This window comes from Cololabis saira, chromosome 9, assembly GCF_033807715.1.
Source record: "Cololabis saira isolate AMF1-May2022 chromosome 9, fColSai1.1, whole genome shotgun sequence".
NCBI classification, from domain to species: Eukaryota; Metazoa; Chordata; class Actinopteri; order Beloniformes; family Belonidae; genus Cololabis; species Cololabis saira.
This window is the reverse complement of record NC_084595.1, coordinates 28,816,605-28,831,714: the sequence shown is the minus strand read 5'-3', so window position 1 is coordinate 28,831,714 and position 15,110 is coordinate 28,816,605. Positions and strand designations below refer to the sequence as shown.

At 40.7% G+C, this 15,110-nt stretch overlaps 1 protein-coding gene across 6 annotated transcripts; it reads right to left on the bottom strand.

Moving 5' to 3' along the window:
- Positions 1–1,152: 1,152 nt before the first annotated feature.
- Positions 1,153–14,810, bottom strand: LOC133450451 (T-box transcription factor TBX5-like). 6 transcript variants are annotated; one of them, XM_061729090.1, is made up of 9 exons: positions 14,730–14,810; positions 10,726–10,866; positions 10,277–10,371; positions 9,877–9,996; positions 7,907–8,054; positions 6,838–6,990; positions 5,613–5,704; positions 4,485–4,738; positions 1,153–3,413 (listed from the first exon to the last, which is right to left on the bottom strand). In XM_061729090.1, exons 1-9 carry the CDS (start codon positions 14,763–14,765, stop codon positions 2,830–2,832), a joined length of 1,623 nt encoding a protein of 540 aa, XP_061585074.1. In that variant the 5' UTR covers positions 14,766–14,810; the 3' UTR covers positions 1,153–2,829. The 6 variants fall into 6 exon arrangements, with proteins under 6 accessions (XP_061585074.1, XP_061585075.1, XP_061585077.1 ...); XM_061729091.1 differs by having other exon boundaries at positions 1,153–3,410; XM_061729093.1 differs by having other exon boundaries at positions 4,485–4,711.
- Between the last annotated feature and the right edge of the window lie 300 nt (positions 14,811–15,110).

Here is a 15,110-nt window from a genome sequence, read left to right as displayed (position 1 = left end):
ACAGCAACCTGCCCTGCCTTGTACAAAAATGTACCTCTGCAGGCCAAATGAATGGCATTTAGAAATGTCAGTCTCATAATATAAGGTGACTGTGTGTGTGTATGAGGGCATGTGTGTGTGTGTGTGTGTGTGTGTGTGTGTGTGGGAGGAGCGCAGGGAGGATGGTAGTAACAATAAGCACCACTTAGGCTTTTTGATCACAAAGTTTCATCAATCTGCTGTCTGACCAGAGTGTATGAGAAAGTCCTCTCCTTACAATGTTAACAATCACAGACAGATGCAACCTAAAATGCTATGCTGAATAATAACAACCATTTCATAGAAAGTTTTACTCTCAAATCATTCCCTAGTATAGAGATCATCAAAAACAGTTCTGTTACTGTACCATCAAGTACAAAGCAGTGAAGTCCACCTTCTTCCAGCTGAATGCCTTTGATATGTTGCCCTTCTCCCCCTCATAGTGCTGGAACAAGTTTGTCTGGAGACAAAGGGTTAAGGGGGAACGGATCCTCTGAAGAGCAGCCTGCTTAACCTCTGACCTTATGGTGTATGAAAGAGAGCGACACAGAAGAAGAAAGAGAAACCTTTGAAAGAAAGCGGGTTAGAACTACTACTAACTAAACAACCTTTGCAAAAAATATTTGTGACATGAAATGCAAAATCTCTGAAAAGTAATGTGTAAGAAAGTAACTATCATATGAGAGACTTAAAACATGTTGGTAGATGTTGGCAAAAAGTGAAGTCTAAGCACCTTCATCTCTCTCTGTCCTCCGTCGTGACAGACCCCTCCCCTGCCCGGGCAGTGGGTTGTCAGTGAGGCGGTCCAGCTGGTGGAGACTGGAGATGCCAAACAACCTGTCAGAGATAAGGTGGACAAGGTATACATAGCACACCCAGACCACTCTGCGGCTTTCACTGCAGAGTAAACGAGTCAGAGACACTGCGGTTCATACACTCAGTAAGACAGTGTAATAAACACTGTTACAATGCTGCTAATGAGGTTTCACTTGATATCAGGTCCCTCATATGCATCCATGCAGTGAACCTGATATGGAGCCCTGCATTTAAAAGAGTTTCCAGTCCAGACTTTAAATAGCCTGTTGGGAATGTTAATAGTTTCAAAGAAGAACATCACAACCAGTGGACTTGCTCTTGAAAAAATTTATTCCCATTCTGTTTATAAATCTGCATTTATTTTAACAAAACACAAAAAGTTTGTCACAACTATTTATCACCACTTTGGGATGGAGGATGAAACTGGAGACAAACTCTGAAAAATAAACAAATATCTTTGAACAACCATCTTTGTTTCACACATTAACGACAAACTAATATTTACAGTAATAAATACTATTACCAAGAACAATGCCCAAATTAAAAGAAAAATCCATAAAACAATCCTTGCACCTCCTTGTTCACACACCCACAAACCAAATACATATTAGGGAATGACAGGGATGTGTTTTCTGTTATGTTAGAGCACCTTATGACGAGTTACTGCATGTTAAAACAGCTGGGCAAAACTATAAAAACGCTGTATGACAATAAACAAAACTCTCATCATGTGCCCGTTTTGTACAGAAAGACCCATAAATGTATGTTTTTATTACTATCTATATGAAAATGTACCTCATCAAATCTATTCAAAGTAATTAATGGAATAATGAGCCGTGGATATGTAAAGACCAATTTTGATTTAAATTAAAGAGACCTAAAAAGAGTGGTGCATCACATTCACAGCACTGTGTTTCCTTACTGAGCATCCACAATTGTCGGGGATCAACATTTGACTCATAAATAATTCACAAACAAACAAAAAGCGGTTAAAGCACACACACACACACACACACGCACGCACACACACACACACACACACACACACACACACACACACACACACACACAGACACACACACACGCGCACACACGCACGCACACTCCAGCAACATGTTCATTGGCTACCTCTCAGTTAGCAGAGGAAGCTGATTGGTCGAATGGAGGTGACTGAGAGGACAACAGCAACATCTGTGTGATGCTGTGATGCTGAATTGTGCATTTACCCAGAATGCACTGGAAACAGCGATTACAGGTCCTCCCGCCCATAGCGTGGTTTAAACAAACTGTTTATCTCTGCAGTACGCGCCTGCAGCTACCACTGCCTGTCTCATTGGAAATTAACTCACAGCATCATTGAGCTGAGCTGACATGAGGTTTTGCATATACACAGACACACACACACACACACACACACACATTTAGACAACCCTTTTCTCCTTCACTGAGGCTGAACATGGAGCCGTGCTTTGCTCCATTAAAAAGAAAACTGTCTCCCTCTGGCTCTGTTGCAAGAGCTGAAACTATTTTGGTCAGTAAACGTTACTGTCTGTCTGACAGTAGTCTCAATTTACATCTTTCACGATGCATAAAGTGGGAAACATTGAGAGGAAAACAGCCTAGTGCTGTTCTTGGTCAGGCCTTCAAGGGGCACACAGTGCACACATTTGACAGACACCAGTCACTGAGTTTTGCAAAGATGATAAAATACAACTTGGATCTTAATTGTGCTGCTTTAGGGAGCTACAATTTTCTGTACATCCAGAGCATCATCAACGTCCAGGTCCAGTCCTTAACAATCTACTGCTCCTTGCAGCAACTAGAGAAACATTACTACGAGATGAGACCTCTTCACACAGAACAAGATCACACTTTTCACAATAATTTTACAAAAGTACTGTCATAATTAGTCTTTACACAGTGCGCCATCTCTCGGGAGAGCAAGAAGAGGGATAACTGAATTTGTGTCAAGGTAAAGTTTGTCCTCTGGCTCAGTTAGGAGGCTGCACTCCATTCTGGCACTCCGCATCGAATGTGTGTGCGCGTTTCTAGTGTGTGATAGAGAGGTGGTGACAGATTGGGCGTGTAGCGCGGGTACTCTCTGAGAGCAGAGCTGAGCTGCCTGCTGTGAAGGTTCTGAGAGCTCTGAGATGGAGGTCCAGAATTCTGGCTCTGGTAGGGATCGTGGGCGACTTGCTCGCCCAGTGGTGGAGAGCTCTGGTGGGTTGAAGTGCTGAGTCGAGAGCCCTGAGGGCTGGAGCTGTAGGGAGGATGAGGTGTATAATGCGGGTACGGTTCCATGGGGGTCATGGCAGTCGGGAGAGGGCAGGTGTATGACCAGGATGCACAGCTGAGTTCATCTAGTCTGGGCTGTGAGCCTGCAAACATGCACGCCTGACGCTGTCCCATGTCTGAAGTGTAGTGGGAGTCAGTGAGACACAGGGCATGGCTGTTGGTGTAGCCATGAGGAGGAGGAGGGTACGGGGATGCGTGATAGTGATATTCACCATCACTGGCATCATCAGTGAAGGGCTTCTTGTAAGGATGCTGCTGGTTTCTTGAAGCGCCGTTCTCTTCTACTGCAGACACCCAGACAGAAAACATCGTTTTGAATTTAAATTAGACAATACTGACACATGAGAGTACCTGCATAGAAATAATAGCTTCACATTTATAAATTAAGGACAATGTGCACAGATTGTATTTAGCATGAATTTAGTTTGTTAGATTTTAGATAGTAGTTATGGCATTAAAGGCTCCGTGTTCAGACTGTAGTGCCACCTAACTGTTAAGTTGCACATTTCAACCGAATGAGTGAGCACATCTTTTCCAAGTCTGGACAAGAACTAGAGCGGCATAAAGATTCTTGAAAAGTCAACAACCAGTTTTAGATTCTCTTTTTGGGGCAACTGTAGCAGAATAATGTTGCAAACTGAGAGACTGATTGTAGCTGTAGTTATAAACTGACTGATCTAAAGTAATAAAACACCACATTAGTCTTTCTGTGCTGTGAGACCAGCAAATCACAATGTTCATGAAGATATGATTTAGAAACATACTTTTATGCCAACAGATGACCTAAAAACAACACACTGAAACTTAAATTTAACTGAACAACAAGACATTTTAAAAATTGCAGCCAAGAATTTGCAAGTCTTTAAAGGTCAATGAGAGAAACTAGGAAACTATTAAGCATATAAAGAAATGCATTTTTTTTAATTAAAGCCTGAAAGCAATACTTTTCACTTACATTGGTGCCATCTCAGTTAAAAAGCTAAAGCTGTAAAGAGGTCTTTACTCATCTAATAATTTTTTTTATTTTTGCTGTGAATCTTACAACCAGACATAAAACAAAATTATGACAGATTTTTTCTTCTATAAAGTGGATAAATAGTTGCTAGCATGTCTATAAAAACCCAAACATACATGGAAACATAGTCACGCTGACAAATACAATGATTTAGTGATTTATTCAAGTTTTTGTCTTTGTGATACTGATGCTAATTAAATTTCCAAATGCAAAGCAAATACAGATAAAAGAAACAAAGTAGTTTAATGTAAATCTTTTTTCAGGTACCTTTTTCCCAGGACTAGGTGAATGAATACTCCAGACTACATGCATTCTGTTTGTACTCAAATCTTCCTCTCACCTTTCCTCTTGGTGCAGTTGTATGCCTGTGGCTGCTGGCCAGGCTGCAGGTGAGGATGTGGCAGAGTGTAATGCGTGGGTGCAGCACTCAGCAGCTCCTGAGGACTGCTGCCGTTCAAGCTGCTCTCACAGCTGTAGGGTGACCCAACGGCTTCAGGGGAGCACCGCAGAACCTGACTGTCCCCGCTGGAGAGCATCACAGTGGAGCAGGTTCTCTGACGGACAGTACTGCGAGGGACCACAGGATAATCTTTACTGAAACAGAAAAAGGCAAAAGAAAAAGAAGCACGTTTTTTTTTTTTACGGTAAAAGCAACAGTTTGCAGTTAATTTTATGATGGAACAAAACGTGTAATTCTGCCTGGTTGAAATTCTTTTGTTCCTGTTGTTTTCCCCTGTTTCCTTCAAGTCTACTTAGATATTCTCCATCCCTTCAGCTCTGATTTCTTTCTGCACTTACTGCCCTCTTGGTGAACTTTGTGTTATGTAGGAGACAGCGGGCCACATCTCCCTGACTCCTGCAGAGATACACACACACAAACACACACACACACACACACACACACACAGCTAGTCCTGGTGTGAGATAATTCAACACTCTAAAAATAGACATCCATCCGTGTGTCACTTCAGATAGACTCTCCTCTCCTCTGCTTTCCTCTCGCCCAACAACACAGCAACATGCAAACAGGGGTGCTGGATTTAAAGTCATCCTTTCTCCCTTCTTTTCCTTCTTTGTCTTTCCCCCTCCTCCCCCTCCCTTCAGTCACAGCTTCTCCCAGTGTTTGCCTACAACTGCCTACACGAGGACCTTTTCAATTAGATTAATTCACCACACAAACAGACACCCTGTCGGGATGTCAACTGATTAGCTGCGGCACCCCAACAAATATGTATTTGACAAAGTGGTGCTGGAACTAATTCTCAGGGTGTTTGAGGTGGCAAAAGCTTGGATCTCTTCATACCACTTGGCTGCGCTCATGCACACCCTGGTGTCCTACACCATATGTACCCCATCATAACAACCTTCATCCCCATCTGAGGAAGTGTGTGAGAGAGAGAGAATAGAAATACTTTCCTATGACTGCTCACAAGCACACAGACCCACGCATTTACAAAACTCAACTCACCCTTGAAGCTTTGCCATGCGGTGCAGCTCATTGTCATCACTGCCTCTGAAGCCTTTAGCAAAGGGATTATTCTCTATCTTCAGCTGTGTGATCTGAACAGAAAACATATAAAACCTTTAAATCATGCTGCAGCAAGGCAGCACACACACACAGACAAACAAACAATGTAATTTGTGCACAAACATACAGACAACCAAAAGCACTTTCAGTTTTCGATTGCTCCTTCATTTGAAAATCAGTAGTTTGCTATCAGTCAGGGGCCCTGCAGATGTTAAAAGCAGCCCTGCCGGAGCTCTGCGCAGCCAACATTCCTTTGCCGCTGACGCTTCTAACTGAGCAAGACAGTTTTCTCGCCCACTGACACAGAGTAAACTGTTTACCCAAATAGTCGCCGAGTTTAAGAGTTTCAGGCCAAAGCTTTTAGAGGTCCAGAGCTTTCATGTTGCAACTTCAAACTTTTCTTGGTGATGTCATGGAGATAAACCTTCGTGTTTTGAAGGATTTCATTTGGCTGAAGATCAGGTTCATCACACAGGAAAGGTTCATCCAAACAAACTTTGAAGAGCTGAAAGCACTGATAGATTTCTACCAAGCTTCTACCAAGTACAGGCTCAACAGCCTTGATTACTATTTTATAAAGTATACGAATACAGGGACTACAGGAATAAATATAAAGAATAAAAGTAAGAAAGAGGATGTAAAATATAATTTTGCTTCTTTTTTGTTAAATATATAATTATATGCATCAAGACATTCTGATAAAATGGATAATCAGTTATTACAATACATACAGTTACTTTATACGTGAATGACATATGCCATCAGTGGTAATTAATAGTTTTATTTATGTTGAATACAACTATAAGCTGTATTCAATATAAATAAAGCTTCCTGGAAAATTTGATTTCAAAGCAGCTTCCAAAATCATTAGAATAACTATTTATATATCAAACCAATTTCAACTGATGAAAAAAAGCTCTACAATTCATATTTTGTACAACGCATGACATCAAAATACCATCATAGTATTCCAGCAATACTACAAAGATTTGTATCTGTGTGTAAACCCATCACACCTTAATTATGTTTTTTAAAAACCTCGATCATTTGCCATAGTTTGAATTCAGCTAACACAAATTAATTTCAAGAAAGAGCACAATGCTCTCTAACATTTGTGAGAGTGATCGTACTTGCTGGTGCACAGTGGGATGTGCATGAAGCCTACCTTGTGGTTCTGATAAGATGTCACAGCAATGAATGCAGTCTCAGGGAAGACATGGGTGCAGAAAGCAGTGTTCTTGGAGCCGAAGCCGTTGTTTTCATCTGCTTTGACGATGTGAAGTCGAGGCTGGTATTTATGCATTGAGTTGAGAATTATCTGTGCAAGGAAGAGTTTGAGAACAAGATGCTGACAAACTGGGACCAGAAATGCTTATACTACGCATAAACCAACAGAACCACAGGGCTGCCATTAACATTCAAATCAAGATTTCTGGTTTACATGTTAGTTAAGTTAAAGTGAAGTAAGTTATGAAATTTCTTTTTCTAATGAGACCATATTTCAAAGCAAAGGCAGGTTTATTTGTTGAGCACGTTTCATGTACAAGACAATTCAAAGTGCTTTAAAAAAAAAATATATATATATATTATATATATATATATATATATATATATATATATATATATATATATATAAAATATAGTATAATTATATAGTATAATGTATTATTGCATTATTGTCAAGACTTCGCCCCATTTGCTGTGGACCAACCAGTGATGTGAAACTCTCAAACCAGTGAATTCAGTGCCCACTCCCACACTAGAAACTCCACAAGTGGTTTTTCATGAGCTCTCGTCTCTTTCTGTGTGCACAGGCGCGAACACGTTTGTTTATCTGAGGGGCTGAGTTTAATCGATGTGACGTGCCCAATGGTGACCTGCATTAGCTAATGGCTTTTGGAGTCTTTGATATTATTCTCTCTAATTTAAGAAAGCTGAAACGATGATTCGACCTTTGGATGCCTGCGCAGTGACGCACCAAGGCTGTGGAGTGGAGAGTGAATGGACGGATCAGGATGTATTTGGACATGGAAGGTAGCTTCCACATTTATAGAAAAAACAAGAGTCCCTATTTAAAATGCATATTTTGTCTTGGTCTGAACTATTAAATGCCATTATTAGAAAATAACAACGTCTATAAATCGAGCCAAGCCTTTAAATGCTAAATTAAATCCTTGAACGCACACAAAAACACGCAGGTAGACACTGGCAAACAGCTAAGAAGGCAGACTCACGTGTCCAAAGGGGTCCAGGTGGTTGTTGGTGAGTTTGAGCTTCTGAAAAGAAACGAGCTGACGGCTCCAGTGCGCTCCAGTGGCGGGAGAGTCTGGATGGACGTAGAGCCTGCCGGGCATCGCGGGCTCTGCTTTTCCTGTTATTGACCTAGATGTGGCCAAGAACATATAGCAGATTGGAAAATGTTCAGACTGTGACACTACAAGGGTCACGGTGGTTTGTTTGACCGGTCATGCAAATCTCTGCCGGACGCCCCACGGCGCTGCATGGCTGCAGAAGGCCCGACTGCTGCTTTCTTTGAACACCCAGAATTTGTGGTAGACACGCCAAAAGACCCAAAATATCTTAATTGCCTTGGAAAATATTGTGACACAACTTCCACTTTTGTATGTTTTAGTAGGCCTACAAGTTACTGAAAAAAAAACGATTAATAAAGAAAAAAAACTCAGTAGTCAGCGGTTCAGTCATTTGCGTCTTTTACAGTTTTTTTTCAATATAGATTTAAATAAGTAAAGTAGCCTATTTTAAAGAATTGAGTTTAAACAACACAAACAAATTGTAACCCCCATAATTAATACAACCGAATACATTTTTAAACCTCCAAAAGAAGTATAAAACTTTTTGCACACCGGATTTGCAGAAAGGTGCGTCGGAGGAGGAAAGCTGCAGCCAAATTTAAAAAGAAAACCCCCGCACACCTTCTTCTCACCGTACACTACTTTATTAGGCCAACGTTTCGGTCATAGACCTTTTTCAAGGCATCATTGTGTGGCATATGTGGCGTAATAGAAGTACAGGTATACCTGCAAAAGCAAGCAAGTTGATGCCTTGAAAAAGGTCTATGACCGAAACGTTGGCCTAATAAACTAGTGTACGGTGAGAAGAAGGTGCGCGGGAGTTTTTCTTTTTAAATGTATAGCCTACCTCCAAAAGAAAAATTAAGATCCAAAGTGAATACAAAGGCCATCACACTCAAAGCGCTTTGTTATCCGCGGACATTTCTGGATCTTGCCTGCAAGTCCTCAGCGAAATAAGCTACACATCCTACAAATGGTTCAACAGATATAAAATGCCATTCTCTGAAAATATATCTGTTTGCTTGCCTTCTAGAAATAATGCGAACTGATACCACCGTTTAACACTAAAAGACCTTAAGATAACAGCACTTTCCTTTATTAACTTGTAAACATCAAAACGCCTCCTTTATGAAGACACAGATTGTGACGCCAGGCTCATCCGCATCGCCATGATCGCCCCTCCTCTCTCTCTCAGATAAGAGAACGTGTCTGAAGCCTGAATTATGGCTCTGCGTTAAATCGACGCAGAACCTACGCCGTAGGGTACGGCGTAGCCTACGGTGTAGGGTACGCTGTATCTGCGTTGGTGTAACGCGGCACCATAAATCAGCCCTGACGCTCTGAAGACGCAGTGCATTGATGGGTCTCATTGTAGTCTGTGGTCCGTTCGGATTTTCCCCTCAGCGCGAGTTGAATGGGAGGCTTTAATCCAGTCTGTGCCGTCTGTCCGCCCCGTGAACCCGTCATATTCTGATCTAACCGGCGGGCAGACACACGGGGGGAAACATAGGGAAGTAGGCCATGCCAGTCTGCGAAAAGGGCCCGACCTTTACGCAGAGCAGAGGAGGGGCTGCAGTGCAGGGCACAAACACAACAGCACGGTTTACCCACAGTTCACCGTAGAGGTGTTTGCTGTATCATTATATAAATAGAGAAATAACTGCATAACATGGTTATGCAAAATCCAGATGCATCTGGGTTTTCTTTTCATGTTATTTATTGTATTTGTCCATTCATGTCGGGTGGCTTTATTTTTGTTTTATTTTGAATCAATTAATTTAATGTGCCTCAGTCATAGCCTACAACACACGCACAAAATTGTTTTACCAGTCGATAGGCTTAAAATGTGAACGGTCGGCGCCACAAACAGCCTAAATATGTGATTTACAAACCATTTATTGTCCGCAAATTTGTAGCGATGGTCGTCCGCAGGCACAATGTCCATCAAAAGGATGTACTTGGTCTTCGGGTTGAGTCCTGTGACTTTGACCTTGAAGCTGGGAAACATCCTCCTAGAAGAGGACACATACAGGGAGGGAAAACAAGTAAACACTGGATTCCCAGGGTTGAATATTCAATTATAAAAACACAAGATGTTAAAAGAGAGGGGGAAGTCAACTGTTTGCGCTCTCCTGAATCAAAACGTCCCTCTAGCCGTCCTGGCGGCATATTTTCATTTTGTAGACAGTGCTTTTTTTGCTTTGATTTATGAAAACATAATATAAAATAAATTAACTCTTTCATTAAGTTTAATGCAGATTTTTACGACAATAAGCAGCATTTTTATCTTACCTTCCGGCTTTAGTAATGATCATTTCAGTTCCTACTTCATCAAACTTAGTCCACAGTTCCCTGTCATGAAGGATGACTTTGATTCCCTCCATCTCCTACAACAATATACAAACAGTTCAGAATAAATTAAGTAGAAGTTCCAGGATCAAAGCATAACACCAAGTTTAATAAATTGTTTTTTAATTAATTGCAGGATACATACATTTAGTGAAAACTCAAAATTGTTAGTTTGTAAAAAATGGTTGTACTGCTTTCTAAGCGTATCATGGTGGAGAAACTCCAACATCACTTAAATGTAACGTAAATACTAACACTCACAATCGTCCAAGCTGCACTCTCTTATATTCTTTTGTTATTATCATTGCAAATTAGCTTTAAAAGGCAAAAACGTTGAAAACACTAACTGAACGGCGTAAACCAAAATAGATATAATGAGAAGAGTGGAATACCTGCTGGCTGGAGGCTGTCTGTGCTGACGCAGCTGAGTTGAAGCTGTGGTTTTCCTGCTTGCTCTCTTTTGGGGAATCCATGCAGTCCGAATCCGGGCGCTCTGCAAGGCCGAACTGGTCCCCTCCGTTTGCCATGTCCAGCTGACACACACACAAACGTTAGATGGTTTATTGTATTTTGTATAAATCATACAACTATAGGGATACCCTGATGTTTACCCACTAATGTTAAATAGTAGATATCTCTTTAAGAAGAATATAATAAATATTTCACAGCAAAAACGTTAGTCTTTACAAACTTAGCTTCATATTTTAAAAAGGTATCATTTGGCTTGGGAATAAACTCCGATTTCGTGTTGCCAAAGGACAAACCAACATCCCTTTCTCAAAGCGATGTATTGAGGGGCCGTGCGTTGCCACTTCGATTTGGAGATGAAAACATTCAAAACTCCTTCTATTAACGGATGAAATTGTATTATAATAGATTACAACTGCTCTGGGCTACACTGCAGAATAAGGGATCCAATTACCCGTTTACAGGCTTCACTTAAAATGAGATTAAAAGTCCGGCTTGAACCATCACTGTTTTCGAAGAAATGTTAAGTTCATTGTTCATGTTCAATAACAGTTATTTGGATGGTATATAGTTATAAAAGGGTCCAATGCAGAAAATAGTTTGCTTTGATAAATTGTTCCATAAATTCCACAAAAAATGTCAAATAAATAAATCAAATAGTACATTTTGAGTTGAAGATATTGTGAAAGCTCTAACAATCTCCAGTACCGTGTCCTTCATGCGTGTTTATTTTGGATAGTCTCTCCTCGGGCCTTTACCTCACGAGCTTATACAGAAAACACGCTCATCCCGCTCCTGCGCGCTCTGCTTCTATCTTAGTGGCTTCGATTTCGCAAAGGACTGTTGTTCAAAACGTCACTTTCCAAATACTCTCCGCTTGCTTCTCAGAAATCCACAATGTTCCCAGGGCTTTGACATGTCATCGGAGTGTAAAAAAAGCAAAGAAAAATAAAACCTCCTGTGTGCGTCTCCTCGCCTCCCCGCGGCGGCTCGTCTCCTGCGCTGCAGCCAGGTCTGTTCACAGCGACTGCGATTCCTTCTTCATTTGTTTCTCCCACTCCTCATGATCCACGCGCGCCCAGCAGCAGCTCTCGTGTAAACCCCCTCTCCCAGACCTTTCATTACAAATGAAGTCAAGTCCGCCTCGCTTTTTTTCTGTCCTCCCCCTTCGCGCACCCCCCTCCCCTGCTCTGCCATAGGTCAGTCGCAAGCCGGGGTCCAAATGATGGCTGTGCCACCGACCAGTGACGCTCACCAACGCATATAAATGTTTATATATGAATACACACACAAACACAGATCATTCACTCAAACAAACACAAGCCAATACAATAGTGCATTTATTAAAATCAACGTTGCATGATTGCCACGTCGTTTATTGTCCCTATATGCTTTTGCAGGTATACCTGTACTTGCATTACGCCACATATGCCTCAGAATGATGCACTCATTTCCCTCCTAGAAAAATTATCCTTAGTACGATATTAATCTAAATTTCTTGGTTGATCAGATCGATAATAGCCTATTGAAAACGACTGAAGGCCATGGACAAAATTCATTCTATTATTTTTTAAACCCCGAATTTCAAGAAAGGAGTCAAACCCTGCAGGGTATGACTCCTTTCTTGAATCTTGAAAGATTCAAGAAATCACTGAAAGAGGGTGGTTTGATAGAGTCTTACAGACTAAATGCTGCATGTGTCAAATATGATGTCCCCAAATGTGATGTCTCCCTTCAGTGGTTCAATCTTTCAAACACGAGGGGCATAACCTGGGGATGCATGTTTCTATTGGACTGGAGGACGGAGAGGCCGAAGGCACCAGCAGCACCGGGCTCCCGTGAACGCGCATCACTTTGACTGGATTACTGCAGATCCTGATAACTGGAGGCATCCAGAGTTGAAAGTTGAAGCGGTCATCGCGAGGTCAACATGCCGGATGCCTACGTCACACATTTCTCTCGACGTAACTGCGCTCACTCTCGCCACGCAGACGCTCTTAACCCACTACCTCCCTATCAGTAACCACTGTCCCATTAATAATTTACACAAAATGCCCGTTGCTGTCTACATGCAGCTCATACGCGCCAGATGGCCAAAAATAGCTTAACAGAAATGTTTGTATTTTTTTATGGTTGAATTGGATTTTTCAAACGCAAAAAAGGCTATTAAAACGGGTAACCTGGATATTTAGATCAGCATTTAATTCAATAATTTTACCTATCAGATAAAGCCAGCAATTCCGGCGCGTAAACGCTTTCCATGCGGAGATTTCTCGCTGTGTTCTGCGCACTTGCTTATACGTATTATTGCAGAAAAAAGAGCACTGTTAATTCCACTTTCTTTTTTTAACCTTGTTAAAATATATAAATGGTAGCTGACAGACACAGCTCTGTGCACGGCGGGGTCTCCTAGAAAGCACGACAAGCCGCCGTTACTGCGAGCGCGCCGACACAGACAGAGATCTGCATGCGCTCCGTGTCCTCGAGTGTGTGCGTGCGCTATAGCGTAAATGCAGATCCATCAAGATTCCCCGCAACTCTCCAGGCCTACATAACCAATGAACCACTAATAGATCTTTGTACACAAAGACAGATGCCGTTGATTATGTCAGAGTATATCATTTAGACAGGAAAATCATTAAATCACTCCATTTTTGAGCTAACACTCAAGTTGTGAAAATAAAGAGTCACGCAAAGGAATAACCACACATTGGATGTCATGATTAATTAATACAGTCAAAAAGAAATTACTAAGTTCTTTTCATCAATAGGGCGGTGAAATTTACTTCTTTGGACAAATTGTAGCGGTGTTGCGCCAAGATCTGAATAAAGTTGACCAAAGTCAAGTAATCATTCCATTTGTTGACTTTTTTTTTCTGAATGAAGAAAGTGTGTTTTCGTAATTGAAGAAGCTACTGGAGCAAAAGTCCCACCAAATTAATGTGTACAATAATTTATTTCATATTATTAAAAAAAAGCATGAGAAGGAGAAGTGTACAATAATTTATTTCATATTATTAAAAAAAAAGCATGAGAAGGAGAGGAAAAGTTCCAGATGATCAATCTGACTAAGACAAATCATTATCAGATATTTAAATCTGTCAAAAATGCTAATACACTATATGAAGAGGATTATCAGTTGTGGAAAAGGTCGTTTTAGATCGGTATCTAGATTTCCTCCATAAAAACAAAATAATAAACAGTAATTAGATGTGAGGTAATTAGAGCGAAACCAATTACTGGATAAAAATGATAATGCAGTCCACTCTAGTCATTCACTTGTTGTTAGTTTTTTTGTTTGTTTGTTTGTTTTGTTTAGTTTTTTCTTATCTGTTCATATATATTAAAGGGGAAATATACTTTCTGATTTTTCTTACGTGGAATTTCTTTCTTCTGCCTAGTTTGTAAGATATAGATATATTCAAAACTCAGTAGACTTGAAATGTTGGAATTACTGTTGTTATTTACAGATGAAAATAAAATCTTATCTTGGAATCAATGACACACAACACTTACATAAATAACGTTCTAGAAATATTTATCAAAATTAAAAATTTCCCCCCTACCACTCCAGAAATCTCCATATGAAGTATGAATAAAACAAGCATGATAAAAAAAACATAGCATCAACATCATACTTTGATTGTCCTGAAAAAACACTTTTTCAATTTCTTTTAAAACACATTTTCCGTTGTTTTATAGTTTGAGCTTGAGGCTAACAAACAATCTGAATGTAAGGCCCCCTTCCAGTCACACACAGTGCTCATTAAAATTTTTGTTTATGAGAATACTTTTGCTTGCAAAATAGCTTTCATTTAATCATTTCAATTTTTATTTTTATGTAATTACTAAAATGGTTATTTTTCTTTGGAACAACTTATCCTTCTGCTTACGGCATAAAAGTAAGAAACAACGGTCTTGATCATACCTGAAATGAGGTGGCAGTCGTGGCTGGAAAGCTCATTATTTTCCCATCCTGGCTTCAGCTGACTAGATCCTCTGTTCTCCGTCTGGAGGAAGTGGTGAAGGGGTCCTAGACCTCCTCCATTCAACAGGTTTGTCTCAAACACCTCCAGTTTGGCCAGAGTCAGTGTGTGCATGTGTGCACATGTGTGTGTGTGTGACATGGCAGGGTAAGGTCAACCCATTTCTCTGCTAACAATCACATCACACAGGGCAAAATACATTCCAACCCCCCTGCCTCCAGTGTGTAAGGTGGCCTGATTTGGGAACAGCAGAGGGTGTGGGACTGGCAATGGTCCAAAGTCCTCTGAGTCCAGATGAAAGGGAACATGTTTCATATTAAAAA

Coding starts and splice junctions, on each gene's coding strand:
- LOC133450451 (XM_061729090.1), bottom strand. CDS start 14,765: ATGAGCTTTCCAGCCACGACTGCCACCTCATTTCAG. Junction 6,991..7,906: donor ACCTGGACCCCTTTGGACAC/GTGAGTCTGCCT, acceptor TTCCTTGCACAG/ATAATTCTCAACTCAATGCA. Junction 5,705..6,837: donor CATCTTATCAGAACCACAAG/GTAGGCTTCATG, acceptor TTTTCTGTTCAG/ATCACACAGCTGAAGATAGA.